The sequence below is a fragment of the Pan paniscus genome, chromosome 16, assembly GCF_029289425.2.
Source record: "Pan paniscus chromosome 16, NHGRI_mPanPan1-v2.0_pri, whole genome shotgun sequence".
In the NCBI taxonomy this organism is placed as follows: domain Eukaryota; kingdom Metazoa; phylum Chordata; class Mammalia; order Primates; family Hominidae; genus Pan; species Pan paniscus.
In genome coordinates this window covers 58281624-58302693 of record NC_073265.2, presented here as the reverse complement: position 1 = coordinate 58302693, position 21070 = coordinate 58281624, and the positions used below count along the sequence as shown (strand labels likewise).

At 47.0% G+C, this 21070-nt stretch overlaps 1 protein-coding gene and 1 pseudogene across 5 annotated transcripts in view; both read right to left on the bottom strand.

Annotated features, from left to right (window-relative positions):
* The window catches only part of NOX5 (NADPH oxidase 5), an 81855-nt gene that overhangs the window by 36740 nt on the left and 24045 nt on the right, over window positions 1-21070 (bottom strand). For 4 of the 5 annotated variants that reach the window (XM_055098990.3, XM_063596758.1, XM_003818526.6 and 1 more), the window contains exons 2-10: window positions 16178-16301; window positions 14464-14614; window positions 11030-11240; window positions 9562-9796; window positions 7323-7476; window positions 6894-7072; window positions 5621-5803; window positions 3844-3976; window positions 30-172 (exon numbers count right to left, since the gene is read on the bottom strand). In XM_055098990.3, coding sequence (XP_054954965.2) covers window positions 30-172; window positions 3844-3976; window positions 5621-5803; window positions 6894-7072; window positions 7323-7476; window positions 9562-9796; window positions 11030-11240; window positions 14464-14614; window positions 16178-16297 — 1509 coding nt within the window. In that variant the 5' untranslated portion in view covers window positions 16298-16301. The remainder of the gene's footprint in view (window positions 1-29; window positions 173-3843; window positions 3977-5620; window positions 5804-6893; window positions 7073-7322; window positions 7477-9561; window positions 9797-11029; window positions 11241-14463; window positions 14615-16177; window positions 16302-21070) is intronic. The other variant, XM_055098992.2, reaches the window with a different exon arrangement.
* LOC103786110 (broad substrate specificity ATP-binding cassette transporter ABCG2-like) lies at window positions 18771-20603 on the bottom strand (annotated as a pseudogene).

The window sequence follows — 21070 nt, the reverse complement described above, 5'->3', positions numbered from 1 at the left end:
TGGACCCCTTCCCTCCAGTAGCCACCTACCTTGGACGACCTTTGACTCTTTCTCATTGTCACACTCCTCGACAGCCTCTTAGAACCACGGCCCAGTGGGTCTGATGCCTTGAAGGACTCATACAGCCTGTTTGTCCACTGGCCTTGGGACCGAATGTGCAGCCAGATAGTGTCTGAGAAAGAGAAGAGTGGGAGGGGAAAGGAGGTCCATAGTGACCGGCACCAGGGAGCAAGCCTCACCCCACTGGAGGGATTGCTGCTGGGCCTCAGCCCTCCAAGTCCTGGTTTGAATGTCCTTCCTCAGGACCAGACTAGCAGCCATAGCCACAGGACTTGGAGAGCTGATCTCTGTGGGGCAGACCTTGAGATCTTTCTTGATGAAGTCAACCTGAGCTTAATAAGGGTACAGACTCCTGTACCAAAGAAAGGATCAGAGCAGCTCACTAGGAATTTTCTAAAGGCAGGGACTCTGCCACCTTCATCAGGCCAAAGACTCACCAAAACAGGCCCTCCTGCTATTCAATGGTTGTGCACACAGTAGGCGCTCAGTCCATGGTGGTACCAACTGCTTTCATGATACCCATGCCTGGGATGTAGCAGGTGCTTACTAAGGTCCTCTGTTGAATGAATGACTGATGGAAATGTGGTGTGAGGTGACGTGACTCTTCTGCTGAGTGGTACCAAATAGAATCCACAACATCAGAGTGAGGAGGATGCAAGAGATCTCCTGCTTTGAACTCTTGCCCTTTTCCTTTTTTTTTTTTTTTTAAACCAGGGATTCTTTTAGCAGTCCTGTGAAGGCAGTGGATAGTCTCCTTCTCAGAATAAGGGTCTAAATACACGAAGCAGGGATGGCCAATCTTTTGGCTTCCCTGGGTCACATTGGGAGAACAAGAATTGTCTTGGGCCACACATAAAATACACTAACACTAACAATAGCTGATGAACTAAAAAGAAAAAAAAAATCACACAAACAAAAAAATCTCATCATGTTTTAAGAAAGTTTATGAATTTGCGTTGGGCCACATTCAAAGCCGTCCTGGGCCCCATGCGGCCCAAGGACCACAGGTTGGACAAGCTTGACATAAAGTAATATACAGAGAAATTACATATGAATCCAGTTATAATTAGTTATCAAAATGTTAAAAAAAAATTTGTGACTTAGGAATCCATGTGCTTCTTTGTTAATACATGAATTAATGAGCTGTAGCAGGACCAAACAAGCCCTGGGAATCAGAAGTAGTAGTGAGCATAAATACTCTTGAAGCATTGGCCACAACTGTAACATACAGAAAGGCATCCATGGTTTTTACCGTGAAAAAGTCAGAGGTATCATTAATGCTCCTGGGGTTTGTTGCTCACATTTATCATTGAAGAAAATGATAAATTTCAGTTAGAGGTTAGTAAAAATAAAGATGTCCCATTCAAGTTGATGAAGGAATTCATGACCTGGTGTTACTCTGCATTTTACAGAGGCTTAGAGAGGTGCTTCATAGTTTATGAGGAGTGGATTGAAAAGTCAGGACTGGAGCTCAAGTTCTAGGATCCTAGCTCCATCCACCTCTCTGAGGTTTCCTCCTTCATTAAGGCATCAGCATCCCAAGTCGCTTGAAGTGCCTCAAGCAATGACTCAGACCTAGGAGGTCTCCAAGAATGGTGGTTGAATTCATTCAGCCACAGCTGCTAAACTGAGTCCCACTCCTGACTCCAGTAAACAAGCTCTGTAAACAAAGTTGGTATATTATCAGCCCCCACATGAACCCTCTCAGCTCAGGGCAGGAGACTCTCCCAGGGTCCAAGGACAGGCAGATTCCAAACTGAGACCCAGAAGAAATCCCTTCAAGAACTGGTGAAGGTGGGGCACAGTGGCTTATGCCTGTAATCCCAGCACTTTGGGAAAGGCGGGTGGATCACCTGAGGTCAGGAGTTCAAGACCAGCCTGGCCAACGTGGTGAAATCCAGACTCTACTAAAAATACAAAAATATGAAAAAATTAGCCATGCATGGTGGCGTGTGCCTGTAATCCCAGCTACTCAGGAGGCTAAAGCAGAAGAACCCGGGAGGCGGAGGCTGCAGTGAGCCAAGATCACACCACTGCACTCCAGCTTGGGTGACAGAATGAGACTCTAAAAAAAAAAAGAACTGGTGAAATATAACAAGTTTGGAAAGTTAGGGGAGAAAAAGAATTGGTGAAATACATGACACGCCCATATAATATTAATAATAGTCAATAACCATATTAGTATCCACACACTGGAATACCATGCAGCCACAAAAAGGAAAAGCTGTATATTCACTGATATGCAAAGATCTCCATGACATACTGTTCACTAAGAAAAAGTGTGCTGCTATGAAACACTGCCTGTAGTGTGAGCCCATGTATACAAAATCTCTCCATCTGATTAGCCATGTAGATAGATAGATAGAGAGAGCTGGAAGCCTATTCACCAAATAATTGGCAATGGTTTTCCTTGGATAAAATTATTTGAAGGATTCTCATTTTCTTCTGTACATATTTTGATATTGTCTGAGTTCTCTGACAGCATAGACGTTCTTTACAAAGTAGAAAAGAAAAGGAAAAAAATAGGGAGAAAATAGCTTCACCCTCTCCAACCTCTAACTTTGTTCCGTGGTACATCGAGGGCACAATTCAGGTGATTCCAAGGTAGGGGGTATGCAGCCCCACATGGGGAAACCCTGGCCTTGGGTCTACATCGTGAGCTGAGGGATCTGGGCCAGGGGTCCTGCTGGGCTGGGTCTGGGAGGCATCCTGAGTGACACTAAAGCTTGTAACCAGGATGAGTCAGAGAACCCCCAGCACCCAGGGCTGGATACCCTCATGAAGCCAAGCAAGGGTCTTACTGTAATAGGTCACTGAAGGCCTTCCCTGTTGGAAATGTCAGTGCAAGCCACACTTGTCATACTTGGAGGCACCTCTCGTGGTGGGAAGGCCAATCATTGGCCTGGCCAGAAGGGCAGAGGTCCAGGCAGCAGCTCTAAAAACAGCCTGGGACCAGAAGGAAGGCACGTGCACGGGTGAGAGTCAGAGGACAGCTAAGCAAAGCATCAGCTGAACTGTTCTGTGTGTGCTGGGAACCCAAAAAGCAGTGGGAATAGTTCAGGGCTGGAGAAGGGTGTGAGGGATTCTGCTGCCTTGGGGCTCTATAAGGCCCAAGTCCAGGCGGGAGTAGGGAAGCCTGGTCTCCCATCGCAGCCCTCTTAAAAATGCCTATATCCTCTCCTGAGCTGGCTACTCCTCTGCTTAAGAACCATTCCTGGCTCCCAGTTGGCTGCTCCATCCATCTGGATTCCAACTTTGCTTCTGAAGTCCTCCTTAGTCCCATCCTAGCTCTAACTGGCTTTGCCAGCCACATCACCTGCCTTTCATGCCCTTTTTCTCTCTCTGTATGTCCCTCCCTTCTTTCCTTGCTACTCCACCTGCCTACCCCCCGCCACCCCCCATAGCTCTAGTTACAGGAGACTCTTCTGAGTTTCCAGGTCCTCATGTTTTTACTTCTGCTTTTCCCTCTGCCTCCTCCCCATCTCCTTCCCTATCTGGTAAACTCCTACTAACCATTCAAAGTCCAGCTGAATGCCCCTGTGTCTGCAAAGGCTTCTCTCCACCAAGCCAGGCCCTCCCTGTAAGACTTCAGTGCAGCTGGTACAGCCCTTGCCATGCCAATCGGTGTCTGCATGCCTGCTCCCACTTCAAAGAGAGCTTTTTGAGGCTGACTTTGTGTTTCTGGCCTTGTTCAGTGCTGTGTTCCGAGTTTCCAGCCTGTACTTGGCCCACAGCAGGAACTCAGTGAATATGTGCAGAGTGACTGGAGGAGGTGGCCATTACCTTTCTGCTCAGGAGCACTGCTGATGGTGAAGGGGTGCCACTCATAGCGAGCAATGGTGGGGATGTTCAGATACAAGTAGTCACCAGGTCTATAGTGAAAAAAAGGGGGCCGCTTGATGAGGAGATGAGTGACCTGGGAAAGAGGAAGGAGATCTGCATCATTCCTGCAGGCCCAAAGCCACCAGGGGCTACAGGACATGAGGGCAGAAGCTGGGCTGCCCTCCTCCTCCATAAAACAGGCATGCCCCGAGACACGACACTCTTCTGTGCTTCTGAGTGGCGGCCCACCTCAGCAGCCAACCTGCCAATCTGGAAGTGGGCAACAATCCTAGAGGGGGCAGCCAGGCTGTGTCTGAATTGGGGCCCCTGGTTTTACCCTGCTTCTCAGGGTGTAAGCACTGCTTTTTAGTGGACCCTCTGTGACGTATCCCTGTGATGCCTCCCTGGCTACTCCAGCCCTTTCTTGGAACTTCAGCCAGAGTGTGGCTAGCATTCTAACCATCAATGGGCATCTCTCCTTGGATAACAACATCCTTCCAGACAATTGCTTTGGAGCACTGTGTTATCTCTAGGCCTCACAGCAATTGTATGACGTGGATATTATTTTCTCTCTACTTTAGGGACAAGAAGAGGAGGCTCAGAGGTTAAATAACTTCCCAAGGCCACTGGGTAAGAAACCGTGGGATCTGAATGCAGCTGAGGCTGTTGGATGCCAGAGCCTAGACACAGAGCACAGCCTCATTCTTCAGCCTCCCAGGTCCTCTAACGCAGTGTGTCCAGAGCTGAGCCCGCCTAGAACTGCCTTCCTTTTCTCAGACACCTGGGAGACGTCCTAGACTCCATCCTCTCTGTTGCCGCAAAACATAACCAGTTGCTTCTTGAGTCTTTCTGTGATGTGCACCTGCCTCCATCCCATGGCCACTGCCTCAGTGTCAAGGCCCTCATGAACTCTCATCTTTGTATTTGCAAGAACCTCCCCACAAGCCCCCTCCAAGCTACCTTCCACAGAGCAACTAAAGAAATCTAACTAGAATATTAATGGTCACAGCTTAATACCACCATCTCCTCCCAGCGTGCTCAGGGGTTCCCCATGGCCTGCGGGGTTGGTCTCCCAGCTCAGGAGGCCCTTCATAATCAGGCCTTCCTCACCTCTCTGGCTTCTTCCTGGCAACTTGGCTCCAGCTATGCCAAATTACCTGTGGTCCCCCAAGCACAGTATACCCTTTCACAATTCTGTGTCTTTACTGTGCTGTTCCTCCTGCCAGCAATACCCTTCCTTGTCTTCTCTATCCAACAAACTCTTATTCATCCCTCAAAACCCTGATATGGCATCTTCTCCCTTATTCTGAAGCTTTTTCTGACCTCCCAAAGACAAAGGGTTTAATACCTCCAGCAACACAGCCCTGCACTGTAATGAAAGGGCTGGCTCCCCTAGAAAGCAGGACAGTGCAGAACCTTCTCTATTTCTCTGTAACCTAGTTCAGGGCCTGGCACCCTGTAGGCACTAATAAATGCTTACTGAGCTGAAGGAGACTGTTCTCCCCAAAATCGGATTTTAGAGGTTTATTGCCTGCCCTGCCATTCATCTTCCTAAAGCTTCCCTCCTGGAGGGCTGGACTGGGTCTTGCATTTTGCTTCTCTCCTCCATAGCAATGGGGCTGCAGCTACACTATTCTCGATTTCCTTGGGGGTCTGACAGGGTACCCAGCTGCTCTACCCCACAAACTGTCCCTTGGGGTGAGTTGGAAAAACACCTCCCCATCCCCCACCTTTGTACCTTGGAGGGGAGGAGGTTGACTTCCATGATGCACACGGCTGCCATGCGGGACACTGCCAGTCCGATGGCCTTCTCCAGGAAAAACAAGATTCCAGGCACCAGCAGCCACTTCCAGAAGTTGGGCCCATGAAAGATGAGCAGAAGCCACACGAGGAGGTAGGACAGGTGAGTCCAGTAGAATACCTATGGGGGTAGGGGGGCAGTCAACTTCCAGAGCTCAAGGCCTGGGGGGTGGAACAGAGCCAGGACTCAGGGTTATCCTCAAAGCCAGGGCAGTGCCCAGAGCCTTGACTCTCTCCCGGGGATGGAGTTGGGTAAGATGTTGGGGCTGGGAAGCTTCTTTTTCTGGGTGCTTGGCCAAAGGAGGCTGTAAGGGAAGATTCCTGATACCAGAGGCAAACATCTGAAATATCTGCCTGGGGAGGTTCTGGGCAGAGTGGACTGCCCCCACAGGGATCATGAGCATCAGTATCGCTACCCCCGACCCATTCTCAGAAGGAAGAAAGGAAAGACAGCAATGGCTTCCTGGGAGTGGAGAAGAAATAGCAGAAGACAATTTTAGCACCTTCTGAAGCTTTGTGATCTTGGGCAATTTCATTACTTTTCTGAGTGTGAAATTCCTCATGGGTCAAATGAGGATTCTGATTCCTACTTCAAAGGCTTGTTGCTGGCCCAGAGTAGGCACGTGCTCAGTATATGTCTATTTCTGATGTGGTCAGGCCACAAGATAGTCAAGCTCTCCAAACCAAGTCCTCTGTGACTTTCTGCATCTTGAGGAGGCTGGAGAGACAGAAGCAAAGATGGAACTAACATTTTCAGAGCACCTATGTGCTAGGATGTAGTTAGTGGTTTTACATGTATTATCGCCTATAATTCCTAAAATAACATAGAGAATTACACCTCCATTTTACAGATGAGAGAACTGAGGCTTGGAAAGGTTGAGCGACCAGTAAGCAGTGGAGTGGGGATTCAAAACCTGCTGAGCCTATGTTCCTTCCCCTCCCTGTACTGTTTTAAGCCCAACTTAATCCAAATAGGCTAAAGGGATAAGCCAGCAAAAAGGCAGACTCTTCCGCAGCAAAACATCTACACTTGGCAGACATAAACTACAGTCCAGTGGCAGAACACAGCAGCAGGTCCCAAATCACATGCAAATAATATGCAGACCAGCTTGGGACCTTCCTGGGCTCTGGAGTAAATCAAAGGGGACACAGAAAGAAATGAAAGTAGGACCCTGGCCTTGGGGGAAGCAAAAGGGCAGCAAATGGGGCACCTCAAAGTGGCCACTCCTGCGGATGCAGGAACTGGAGCAGATGAACATGAGGAGGAGCAGCAGCAGCAGAGCGACACCTGTCGGGGAGGCCGAACCGTGTACCCAGCCAATGCCAGGCCTCGTGGTGAGCAGCAGCTCCCAGAACTGGAAAGGGCTGGCCTCTGCCTGAGCCTGGAGTACTGGAAACAAGCTCAGAAAGGTTGAGTGACTGCAAGACCAGCTCTTCCCACTCCACCTTCCCATTGGGATCCCCACCCTGCACCATCAGATACTAGCACGGGCAGAAACTTTTGTCCAGAGCGTTGGCTTATCCAGGGCACCCCTTCTCTGCCCTTTGGGCAGGCAGTACACACAGGGGCTGGGCCCTGCATTCTGGGCTTGAGGCTGCTCAAGCTTCTCCCCGACCCAACCCTGCCCCAGATCACTCACCAAAGTTCACAGTGTGGGCCACAGTGTGCACGAGGGACAGCCCCACTACCACGTAGCCCATAAGCTGGTGGAACTGGATGTTCTGGTCCAGTGGTAGGACTTGAGCCAGCCACGTGGCCCGCAGCCAGGTGAGGCAGCGTCTGAGCATCAGCACCTGGCCAGGCAGAGTGGGAGAGAGCCCTGCCTCACTCTCTGTCTGCCTTGTCCTCTTTTCCCAGCCACCTCCCTGCATCCTCCTGAGCTAGCTGTGCTTTCTGAACAGGACACTCACCAAAGTCCCCTGCCCCCATGCCTTGTTGCTTCCCTGGATTCACACCTGGGTCTCTAGAGGAGGATCTCCAGAATTGTGGCGGGAAGAGAAAGTTACAGAATGTCTATTTGTATTAATTTTTATCTAAACACATGAGAAACATCTATGCTTTTACTAATATTTAATATATGGGCCAGGCGCAGTGGCTCACTCCACTAATCTCAGCACTTTGGAAGGCTGAGACAGTAGGATCACTGGAGCCTAGGAGTTTGAGACCAGCCTGGGCAACACAGCGAGACCCCTGTCTCTATAGAAAAAAAAAATTGTTTAATTAGCTGGGCATGGTGGCACACACCTGTAATCCTAGCTACTTAGGGGGCTGAGGCAGGAGGACTGCTTGAGCCCAGGATTGCTTGAGCCCAGGCGTTTGAGGTTACAGCAACCTATGATCAGTCCACTGCACTCCAGCCTGGGTGACAGAGACCTTGTCTCAAATAAATAAATAAATAAATAAATAAAATATCTCTGTTGACTTGGTGCCCTCATTTAGTCCATATGTCAGATGGGCACGTGTTGTGTTAGTTCTCGAGGTGCCTTGCAGGAGGACCAGACTTTCCCAAATCCAGAGTGGCTGACCAGGGTTCTCTCATTGCTCATTTGCTTTCAGTATATTTATGTTTGCCAAGGATGTGGACTTGTAGGTTACAGTATTTGACTTTACCAAAACTAAGCTAACTACCCCTCACAGGAAGGACAAGTAGCTTTAAAAGTTTCCCAGCAGAGAAACCACAGATTAACAGTTGTGTTAGTAATGCATGAGCAAGTGACCAAGAAAATGAATCACACGTCTCCCACTCCTGGAATGAAGTCTTTGTCAGCTCGTTGAGCCGTTAAGACAAAACCCATTTTAGGGATGGGTACCCCTTTTTGCAAGATGTGATTATTACACATTGCATGTATCGAAACATCCCATGTATCAAAACATCCCATGTACCCCATAAATATATACACCTACTATGTGCCCACAAAAATTAAGATTAATAATTAAAAATAATAAAAATAAATTTAAAATAAAACCTATAAAACCCACTCTAATGAGAAGCTCATATCCAGAAGCGTATCTGAGCTAGAGATGGGCATCCCTGCTCATCAATGATGAATCTTCCCCTGTAGTTACTTTTTGCCATAAGTCTATTAGCTAATGATAATAGAGCATGCATATAAGCATAAGAGGGCTTTTGTTTTAATGGTAGGAGTTGTGTGATCAAAAACTCTTAGAGGTCAGGCGCGGTGGCTCATGCCCATAATCCCAGCACTTTGGGAGGCCGAGGAGGGTGGATCACCTGAGGTCAGGAGTTCGAGACCAGCCTGGCCAAAATGGTGAAACCCCATCTCTACTAAAAATATAAAAATTAGCTGGGCATGGTGGCGGTTGCCTGTAATCCCAGCTACGGGGAGGCTGAGGCAGGAGGATCGCTTGAACCTGGGAGGCAAAAGTTGCAGTGAGCTGAGATCGTGCCATTCCAGCTGGGCAACAAGAGCAAAATTCCGTCTCAAAAAAAAAAAAAACAAAAAAAAGAAAAAAAAAAACACCTCTTAGAGGCCTCATCCATGAGCCAGAGAACCACATTCCAACTCCATGGTCTGGTATTCAAAGCCTCTTCTAGGGTTTCCTCTTGAAGGTGCACCTGCACAGGGGTCCACTATAGGGGAGTTGTGAAGATCAAATGGAGCGTGCTCAGCACCGTGCCTGGTGCATAGTGCACAAAAATGCCAGTTATGTTATTATTTACTGGCTGTGTGACTGTGGACAAGCTACTGTCCCTCTCTGGGCGGCATCCTCCAACTCTGAGCGTTGGCCCAGCTGATTTCTAAGGTGGCACCCTGCCCTGGCATTCCAGGTGTCCTCTGTGGGTCGCTCTGTCTAGGAGGAGCCCACCTCGGCTCCTAATTAACATTTTCAGAGCACCGTGTGCTGGCAGAGCCTACCGCGATGAAGCTGCAGTCGAAGTTGAGGCACTGGCCGCAGCCCTTGGCCACCATGACGCTGGCGCCGAGGTCCCGGTGAGCGCTGGCCGCCAGCGCGAAGAGCAGCACGTGGAGGCCTGCATAGGTGGCCAGGCAGAACAGCTGGCTGCGGTGGTTGTGCCAGTAGGCGCGGGTCAGCTGGCGCGGCCGGCGCGGGCGTGGGCGGGGGGCGGGGGCCGTCAGCCAGTGGGCAGCGCTGCGAGAGAGGCGGGTTCCGCTCAGAGGCGAGCGGTGGGGCGGGGACCACCCGTGTCTTAACTTAAAGACCCCCTTCCAGCTATGGCCGACCAAGTCTGGCAAGCAGGCCGGCTTTCTTCACACTAGGAAACAGAGAGGTCAAGTGGCTTGGTCACAGTCGCACAGCTCCGCGGAGCTGAAAGGGGACTCCGGTCTGCCTAATGCCACAACCACCGCTATTTTTATTACTTCTCTTTACTTTCCAATTTTAAAAGAAGCAGTCGAAATGGATGGAAGAATCTGAAATATGTTTTGGTAAGTAAGCCCCAAGAAAGTTAATAGGCAGGTGCCCAGTGCAGTGGCTCACGTCTGTAATCCCAACACTTTGTGAACCCAAGGCGGGCGGATCACCTGAGGTCAGGAGTTCGAGACCAGCCTGGCCAACATGGCGAAACCCCGTCTCTACTAAAAATACAAAAACTAGCCGGGCGTGGTGGCTGGCACCTATAATACCAGCTACTCGGGAGGTTGAGTCAGGAGAATCGCTTGAACCCGGGAGGCGGAGGTTGCGGTGAGCCGAGATCATACCACTGCACCCCAGCCTGGGCGACAGAGTGAGACTCCGTCTCAGAAAAAAAAAAAAAAAAAAAAGTTAATACACAGGAAGAATGAACTACAAAACCGGCTCTATTCAGAGCCTGGAGTCGGACAGACTTGGGTCTTGCTGTTACACTCTTATTTTCTCCACAGCACTTATTAATTTTGTGCTTCTCTAGTTTGTGTGTTTATTGGTGTAAATGACATGTCTCTCCGTCTGGAATGGAGCCCCAGCAGGGTGGAGACCTCATTCACTGCATTAATCAGAACAGTGCCTGCTGCATAGAAGCTGCTCAAACATTTATTGCATAAATAACTACCTTTGTTAATTATTTGTGTGATCCTAGGCAACTTACTTCAGGCGAAGTAATTTCCTTTTGTAAAACGAGTATTGCTATAAAATGCACTGGTATATGCAAAAGTGCTCAGCACACAGTAGGTGCCTCAGACCCTGAGTTGATTCTGCAGAGACACTGCAGGAAGTGGAGGCAATGAAGACAGCTGCCCTGCAGTACACTCAAGAGTGGGCTAAACTGGGGAGGGGCGGGGCAGGGCGGGGTAGGGCGGGGTGGATCCGCGGTGAGTTCCTGCCACACTTCCGACCAGGAGTCTAACGCCGCCGTGGACAGTGCCAATGCCCGAGACCCGGCCGTACCTGATGGTCAGGTTCTCCATGACTCCGGGGAAGCGCTGCAGCTCGTCCCGGAGCTCCTCGAAGGTGATGGCCCCGTTGCCGTCCGCGTCGGCCGATTCGAAGAGCGCCAGCGTCAGCTGGTCCAGCTTCTCGTCAGGCAGCGAGATGGCGCTCTCGCGCAGACATGACTGCAGCACAGTGCGCAGCTCATCCGGGTCAATGGAGCCGCTGCCTGTCCCGAGTGGGGATGAAGCCTAGTGCGGGCCTGCCCCAGCACCCCACTCTGTACCTGCAGACGCCCCCTGCCATGCACACACTGCAAGAAGTGGTGGGCCTCTTCTGTTTACCCACCTCCAGCTTTCTGCCAGTCAGCTCTCCTTGGGGGTATAGACCATGCAACTGAAGGACCAAATGTCACCCTCAGCTCAGAAACCTTCCATGTTCCCGACTGCCTAGCTCAACAGCAATGGACACCTCCCCACGGGTGGAGAATCTTTGGCTTCAGTGGTTGCCTGTCTCCAGAATCGGTAGCTCCCTAAGTACTACTCAACTTCCAAGACTATCTGCCCAGAAAATACACCTGCTTACTTAATCTATAAGGGGCTGTGTGCCCACAGCCTCAGTTATCCAAAGGCACACGTATGTGGGTTAGCGCTGAGGGAGTGTGCCTTGTTGTTCAACTTGGAGCAAATGCTCTGTTTATCATGTTGTCTTGAGAGGGGCCACAGCTAGGCATTCCAGCCCAGCAGTGTGGCCTTATGTAAACATGGGTGGTTGAAAGTGATGGGATAAGGAAGCCAAAACTACCAACAGAGATGAGATTTTTCTGTATTTTATTCTTCCTGAGCAGCAGAGCCCGTGATTAATGATTTCTTGGCCTGCTTTGGATATGGACACACCCAATGTGGCATCCTGCTCCTGCCCCTCCTTAACCGTGCAATGGTGGGCTCTAAGTCCTCTGGGGTAGTGGACCTCACTTTGCTCATCTCTAAAATGAGAGTAATCATTTCTCCCTCTCAGAACTAGCTCAAGGAAACTCGATAATGGTAAAACACCTAATGCAGTATCTGGGAGAAGGAAATTGCATATACATGGAAATTCTCATTGGTGTTGTGATCATCATTCCGGCCCAAATCACATTACGATGCAGAATCAATTAGAGTATATTATACCACTCTCCAGTCACACCTCCTGTTCTGCTTTCCTAGTCAACAGCCAAGATGACAGCAGGTTTCTGGACTCATCCAGAGGACCAGTCTCCCCCTGGCCCCTTCATGGCCACTTCTATCTGCTTTAATCTCTCTGTTGGCCAATTTCAAATCCAGGGTCCTCCTTCACAATAATTCTCATGTGCACATTCTCCTTCCTTCTCCCTCTAACCTTCCATTCTACTGACTCTAAGAATATCCCATCCCTGGGTGAAGCCAGCTACCTGTTTTCTGCTCTCCTGCACCAGGGCAGCAAAATGAACATTGCTGAAGAAAAGCTTTTCAGAATGCAGGTCCATCCCTGCGAATCCCTTGCTCAACACACTTTGATGGCTCCCCGTTGCGCGTAAGTTAACTAATTTAACCTTCATCTCAACCCCATGAGTATGAAATATTATTATCATAATTCCTATTTGATAAATAAATTGAGGTACAGAGAAGTTAAGCAACTAGTCTAAGATCATATAATAAGTGATGGAACTGAGATTTGAACTTAGGTAGCTTGTGCTTAGAGTCTTAAATACTACATGATGCTGCATGATACATACAGTGGAGTATAATGCAGCCACTAAAAATGACACTGTAAGTACAGTGAGTTACCACTTCACACCCATTAGGATGGCTATTATCAAAAAGCAGAATATAAGGCCAAGCACAGTGGCTCACGCCTGTAATCCCAGCACTTTGGGAGGCCAAGGCGGGTGGATCACTTGAGGCCAGGAGTTCGAGACGAGCCTGGCCAACATGGTGAAACCCTATCTCTATGAAAAATACAAAAATTAGTGGGCATGGTGGTAGGTGCCTGTAGTCCCAGCTACTTGGGAGACTGAGGCTGGAGAATCACTCGAACCTGGGAGGTGGAGGCTGCAATGAGCTGAGATCATGCCACTGCTCTCCAGCCTGGGCAACAGAGTGAGACTCCATCTCAGAAAAAAAAAAAAAAAGCAGAAAATTACAAGTGTTAGCAAGAATGTGGAGAACTTGGACCACCTGTACATTACTGGTAGGAATGTAAAATAATGCAGCCACTGTGGAAAACAGTATGGCAGTTCCTCAAAAAATTAAAAATAGAATTACCATGTCATCCAGCAATTCCCCTTCTGGATATATACCCGGAAGAATTGAAAGCAGGAACTCAAACAGATATCTGTGCACCAATGTTCATAGCAGCATTAATCACGATAGTTAAAACGTAGAAACAGCCCAAATGTCCACTAATTGGTGAATGGATAAACAAAATATGGCATATACCTACAATGGAATATTATTCAGCCTTAAAAGGAATAAAATTCTGTCACATGCTATGACACAGATGAAGCTTGAGGATACTATACTAAGTGACATAAGCCAGATACAAAATGACAAATATTGTATAATCCCACTTAGATGAGGTGCCTAGAGAAGTCAGATTCTTAGAGACAGAATGTATGAATAGAATGGTGGTTGCCAGGGACTAGGGGAGGAGGCATGGGGATTCAGTGTTCAGTGGGCAAGGAGTTTCAATGGAAGGATGAAAAGGTTCTGGAGATGGAGGGTGGTGATGGTGGCACAGCAATGTGAATGTAATTAATGCCACTGACCTGTACACTTAAAAATGGTTAAGATGGCAAATTTTACATTATGTATATTTTACCACAATAAAAATGACACTGTAAAGCAATATATTTTTACATTTCAAAATGTTCATTTTTGTAAGTGAAAAAGTTCATTTTTGTAAGTGAAAAATCCCATTAAAAATGGGATTCATTTTTTAATCCCATTTTGTTAAAAATAAAAGGTGTGTGGGATGTGTATGTGCAACCAGTTAGAAGGCAATATAGCAAAATGTTACAGGTGATTTTTGTGTTCTTTTTTATACCACTCTGTATTGTCTAAAATGTTCATAGCGAGCTTATACTATGAGGAAAAGGAAAAAACAACAGAGATTTTCTTTTTCAGACATAGAAAAGATCAGAAAAAGGTTCTGGCCTCTGGTAAGTTGAATAGAAGGCATTTGTCTCCTGTGCCAGAGTCCCTCCTTTTCTCCCTGCTGCCCCAGAAAGGGGGGCAGGGATTAGACAGAGAGACTGGGGACTGGGAGAGAGATGTGAGGAAAGGAAGTGTCAGCCTCACCTGGAGAAACCAGTCCCAGGCTGGGCTCAGGAGGCCAGGATGGCACCTCCAGGCCTGCCAAGGTGAAATGGCCAGTTCTCACTGAGGCCCCCACCGATCTCCCCACCCCAGCCCACACCCAGGAAGAGCCCTTACCATCGATGTCATACACCTGGAAGAGGAATTTGAGTTTGTCCATGGGGCTGCCATGGACGAGCAGGGTCAGTGCCTCCTGCAGCTCCTGGAGGGTGATGGTGCCACTTCTATCGGAGTCAAATAGGGCAAAGAATCGCTCTGCAAAGAAGGACTGTGGGCGAGAAGGGTGGAAGACAGCACAACTGTGGCCGCAGGGCCTGGGCTTTGAACTCGTTCACTGTCTCCCTGTGTCTGGGGTGGTGGTGGGAGGGTGCACCACGGAGTGGCGGTATTCAGGCAGAACTCAGGTGCCTGAACACGCATCGTGATCTGCTCTAATGGAAGACCTGTTCCGATCCCTGCAGTAAGGATGGGCTTGGTTTGGGCTTCAGGCCCCCTTCAGGCACTGGACTTTGTAATTTGCATGGGCTCTCTGCCCCCTACATACAATCACCCCCATCAGCCTTTAAATCCCAGCCTCTGGGTGGCCCCTTAACCAACATGGGAAAGGGTCAGACAGAGGGTCCTCCTGCAGGCTCCTTCCAGCCCTGTCTCACCCCACTTGGGGTGAGCGCAAGGGATGAGTGAATCTGGGAAGGACTTATAGATTCCACTGGAAGATCTGAGTCCTTTCTTTTGCTTGTTCTTAAGGCTGCCTACATTTTATACTTAAGGCTTGTTCTTAATCACCAGTTCACTCATTCATTCACTGAGCAGTCTTGTGCTGTGTAGCCTCTGCCTGCCAGGCCTGGTGTTAGACCCTGGGAGCACAGAAATTAAGAAGACAGGCTTGGATGATGGGTGTCCCAAAGATGCTGTGTCCTGGGATGCTCCCCTCAAGGCAGAGGGAGGACCCTATGGAGCTCTAGTGTCTGACTTAATAAAACTATGAGGGGTTCACAAGTATGAGGTATAGGCCGAAGTCCGCTGTGGACTGACAACCTTGCCACCTTGCCTTGGCTTTCTTCTTCATCCCCAGGATCCCTGGGTAGTACCTTTATCACTCTCTACCATCCCGAATGCTCTTTGTCTTAAGATGTTTTACACCCTCCCATTTGGATGGGATTGTATCATTAGGGAGAATGGGATTTTTTCCTTCTCCATATTTGCTGTGAAAGGAGGCGTGGCGTTAGAGTTCTGAGTAGTATCCCCAGGACCAGCCGGGGAGGGTCCTTCTGATTCAAGCAGGGCATTCAGATGCTCATCGGCTAGTCCCCGTCAAGGACCAGGCCACTATTCAATGCCAGTCCCAAGGACAGCTAGGAGAGGCTGGCGTTTCAGACTCAGTCCTCCCTTCTCTGCTGATGTCTCCTCTGTGTGTCAGGGCATGCAGGCTGTGTGGGGTGGGCAGGGTAGCTATGGAGTCTGGAGGACTGGGAACAGTGTGCCACAGCAGACAGGGCTTTAATAGGTATAGACCATTGACAAGCTTATCTTGAGAGGAAGCTTAAGTCAGAGCATCAGCTCTGCCCATGAGCCTAGTGGAAATTGTGAGGTTAATCATATTCCTTAAGATTTGAGAAGCTACTGACTTCCAACTTCATGTGTTGAAGACCCAGGAGGCCATGACTATTAAGAGGAATGGGAGGGTGCCATAAACATCCCGCCAGCCCGCTACAAGGTGGAGACCTCAGGAACCCCAGGGAGTTCCCTTTCCCTCCCTGTAAGGGCTATGCCCTGAGAACCAGGCCACATAACGATAAATGCAGGGCTTCCACCTTGGCCCAACACTTGCCTCTTTCACATGCAGAGCTGCTTTGAATTCTTGCAGGCTGATCTCCCCATCTTCTCCCGCAATGGTCTTAAACTGCTGAGTCACCCACCGGAGCCACCTGGCATCCTCCTCGGCACTCATGGTGCTGGGAGGCAAAGGAAACAGGTTTATGGGCTTGGGGTGGCCAAAGCCTTATGAGGTCTCATGGTGGTCCCAGGGCCTCTGCCTTGCTCTAACTAGGGCCCTGAGCCTCCCTGAGTTGAATCGGGTCAATCAGTTCTGGCTGTGGATTGGAGCTTCCCACAGCCGTTTCTCCTCCTCCCTATGCCTCAGTCTCTTCCTCTTATCCTGAGTTGGCTGGCCCAGGCTTGCTTCTCTTTAGGTTCTGAAATGACAGGGCCCGAGTGAGGTGGACCCACACTGTGGGGATCAGGTCAGAGAGTGGCATGCTGCGACTGCATTAATTAACATCATGACAATGACTTTCCATCTTGCGTTTACACAGATCTTTACTGCTTTCCAAATATTTCCCACCACCACTACTTCCTTTGGTCTCTCTGACAGCCTGGTGGGCCAGGACATTTTGCAGAGAAGAAATAGGCTCAGAGCAATTAGGTAACTTAGCTAAATGTATTCAGCAAGTTAGAGACAGAGTTCAAATTCAAGTCCAGCATTTTTTTCCATTCTGCCCCAAAGCCTCCACCCTCTGCTTAAATGCTTGTGATACAAGATGGATCAAGCCAGGATTCAGCCCTCAGGTCTTAACTCTTCAGGCCCAGGTTGTCTTCTATGATGTCACCAGGGTATTGGCTGTCTAAAACCCTCACAGATGGGCTGTCTGTACTATGATCTAAACAGAGGTGAGTGATGAAATTAGGACACTTCCCTAGCATTAGGACCCAGGAAACCAAAATTGAGGCAGTGAGTGAGGAGTTACAGATTCTTGTTGCTGTAAATGACTCCCTGGGAGAATGGCCTTGTCTATAGCTCATGAGTGTAACATAACCCTAAATGACTTAGCTACAGTAATCCTCATTCTTTGTGGATTTTGTATTTGCAACCTGCCTACTTCCTAAAATTGATGTGTAACCCCTGAATCAGTACTCACAGCCCATCCGTAGTCATCTGTGGACATGCACAGAGCAGTGGAAACTGAGTCACCCAATGGCTTGCTCCCCACTGAGGCTGAGCAAGGCGACGATGCCTGCCTTCTTGTTTCAGCTCTCAGACAGTGAGTGTCCTTTTCATGATCTATCTAGTACTACATTTTTCACATTTTTGTGCTTTTTGTTGGTGTTTTCACTGTTTAAAACGGCTCCCAACCATAATGTTGCAGTGCTCTCTAGCATTTCTAAGCGAGCAAAGGCTGTACTGTGCAGTATGGAGGAAATACGTGTTAGGAAAGCTTCATTCAGGCACAAGTGACAGTGCTGTTGGCCATGAGTTCAATGTCAACGAATCAACAATACATATTTTAAAGGTGTCTTTAAATAGAAACACACATAAAACAAGGCAACTTATTGATCGTTTGACAAAAATATTGTGCCCTGAGGCTCACATGAGCCTAACTCTATATTTCCTTCTAAGAACAATGGTTCCAAATTCGCTAATTCAGCGTTTGCAGTGACTTTATAGAACATAAATGAGAATTGATTTTATTTTTAAAGACTAAATATTAAAAATAAATGTAATAGTTTTCACATAAGCAACTAGACAAAGAATGAAATACATATCACACACATGTAAGTACATACTACTAAATATAAAGTCAGAAATTAAGGTATTAGGAAACCAAAAAAAGTCAAAATGATACATTTATTTCAATTATGGAAATGGTTTTACAGATGTATGCATATAATACTTCTCCCTTATCTGTGGGGGGATACTTTTTAAGCCCCTTAGTGGATGCCTGAAACTGCAGATAGTAGCAAACCCTATATAGACTATGTGTTTCCTATATAATACATACTTATGATAAAGTTTAATTTGTAAATTAGCTACAGTAAGAAATTAACAATAACTAGTAATAAAATAGAACAATTATAAAATATATAACAATATACTGTAATACAAGTTAAGTAAATGTGGTCTCTCTCTCTCTGAAAATATGTGGTTTTACTGTACTAACCCTTCTTCTTCTTGAGATCTGTGGATCTGATAACCAAGACAGCGACTAAGTGACTGAGGGATGGGCAGCGTGTATACTGTGGATTCACTGAATCAAGGTGGGACAGAGCAGAAAGGCTCGAGATTTCATCAGGCTACTCAGAATGGCTGCAATTTAAAACCTATGAATTGTTGATTCTAGAATTTTTCATTGGGTATTTTTGACCTTGGTTGACCATGGGCAACAAACCATAGAAAGTGAAACCATGTGTAACAGGGGGCTGTACTGTCTCTCGACACTCATCAAATTATTCTTTTCCTTTTTATTTTTTAAAAATTATGGTCTCATTTTTTATGTGAGGACACATCATAGTAAATTAAAGGGAAATGCAAGAATATTTTAAAAGAAATAACAATTTTAGGTAGGCAAATCAGGAAGATAACCATACAAGCCACGGTTATATGATTCTTCCACAAGCCCCAGGGTAAGACATTGATGGCTGGTTTATCAAATATTCCTTGCCAGTACATATTGGGGAGCCACAAGTATTGTTTACTATTTCACGGAGTCCTGGGCAGAAGTTTTGTTCCAAAAATTCGTTAGGCAGCAAAGCTGTAAAACTGGAATGCTGAAGTACTTAAACCATAACAGCCAAGATGCAATGGTTGCGAGATTTACTAATAGACCTGAAAAAACCATTATAAACACAAAAGAGATGGTCAGGAGAAGCATTGCTATGGAAACCACACTGACCTGCTGCTATGGCCAGTGCTAAATAAGTCACCATCATGAGGGCAAACATCATGATGATGAAGGTGTCCACCTTTGTCTTTAATCCTAACAAGATTAGGATTATTATACAGCATTATTTTTATAATGCACATATTATTATAGAGGTAAATATAATACTTGGTAACATCTTCCTGGTAGTAAATTAGATAACACTTTTCCAAAGAAATAAGATGACACTCTGTAGTATCCACTAATATATTTGTGTATAAAGAGCTTCTCTAGCACAAAGAGCTCTATGACCGACACACTGCTGAAACACCAGCTGGTGGTTAAGAAGACAACCCTGGCTCTATTCGGGATTTCAGTAGAATCATTTTCTAGCCCAAAGTAAATGGCACCTATAATCAGCCTCAGTATGGTTGTGACAATTACCTGAGCTATAGAGGCCTGGGATTTACCCAGCAGGTTTTTGAATAAATGCATGGAAACCCATCTGAGAGAACGAAGTGGCATTAGGTGATCTTGAAAGCTGAGATCCTCTTCTTTTTCTTACCCTCTGAGAGTTGATCTAATTCAGCTTTTGTTTCTCTGTTGAAGGAGGAGTTGACATAAAACTCAGCTAATTTTTCTGTGAGTGACTTATCTCTCTTAACGGTCTCTACAGTCTCCGTGGCTTCAGTCTTCTTCCTCTCTGTTTAATACCACAGCAGTGAATCTCCATTAATGACACCCAGGAAGAAGTCTGCAGGGTTATTATTGAACTCACAGTGGTAACCAGTTGATGCAAAGTACCCCAAGCCCTCTTAAGCAGGCCCATGGAACATTCCTCTTTGTGAGGCCATTAAGGTGAGGCTATCAAACAACTTGAAGATGGAATACCAAGGCTGGTGAATGGGAAGAAGATGATTGTTCATCCCTACTTAGACATCCTTTTCAGGAGCAAAAAGGTCAGCATTTGCTGTGCTTGAGTCCAGTCCAGTTGTGGGCTCATCCAGGAACAAGATGAGAGGATCAGTAATAGGCTCCATTCCTATATTAGTCCTGTTTCTTTTTCCTTCTGACACACTGCAGATGAATTGAATTCTAACCTTGAAATCTGCTGCTTTATCCAGACCTAACTCTTGAATGACCATATTTATCTATTCATTTTTTTTTTCACAATTCATCACAGTTGTTAGAAGCTGAAGAGCTTCTGAGAACTGTAAATGTTCTCTTACTGTTGGGGTACTCATCATGACATCATCCTGTACCATGTAACCTGAATTACATTTGAAATTGGCAGGTTGAGGTGCTGTGTTTATCAGAACATCTCCAGATAATACATGTGGGTCTTTCCTTGAAACTAAGACATCTAATAATGCCTCCACTTGCGGGTCCCAGAATGGCATTGAGGCCAGGTTTCACGATCCCATTGATATTCAATTGTATTTCTTTCTCAACTGGTTTTTGACCATGTAGAAAGCTGCTCTTCACTTTTTCTTGAAAACAGATGTTATGAAAGCACAGCCCTTTCAGTAAATGCTTTCAGGTCTTTGAGGTCACCTTGGGTAAGCCATTGGTGTTTCCTTGTGACATTGGGATAAAAACTTCGACATTATTGGAAGACATCTGGAGAGTTTCTGCCTTTCTTTCCAGACACACACTCTCTGCGCAAATGGCTTTCACTATTTACTCACTCTGCTTAATAGCACTTGGGTTTAACCAAAGTTTCCAATCTCAGGATCCATGTGCTCAGAGGCAGAACACTGACAATCATTGATATAAATGTTGAGATGAGTCAGCTGGACCTTCCAAACAAACCCTAAAGAAGCAGCTTCCACTTAATAATGCCACCAAGCATGTGCACTGTGCTTTCTAAATCATGAAGAGCTTTCACAAATTCTCCCAGGCTCCTCTCTAGGCTGCCTCCTTCCATGTCAAAATATCCATTTTAAATATGCAGATTATGGCACATCATTTATGCCTCAATATAGTGAAAAACAAGTTGGTTCTTTTAAAAAACTAAGAAGAAAAGCATGATTAAGGATAAAAGAGAGAATAAAACCCCCAAATATACATTAATACTGAGAAAGGCA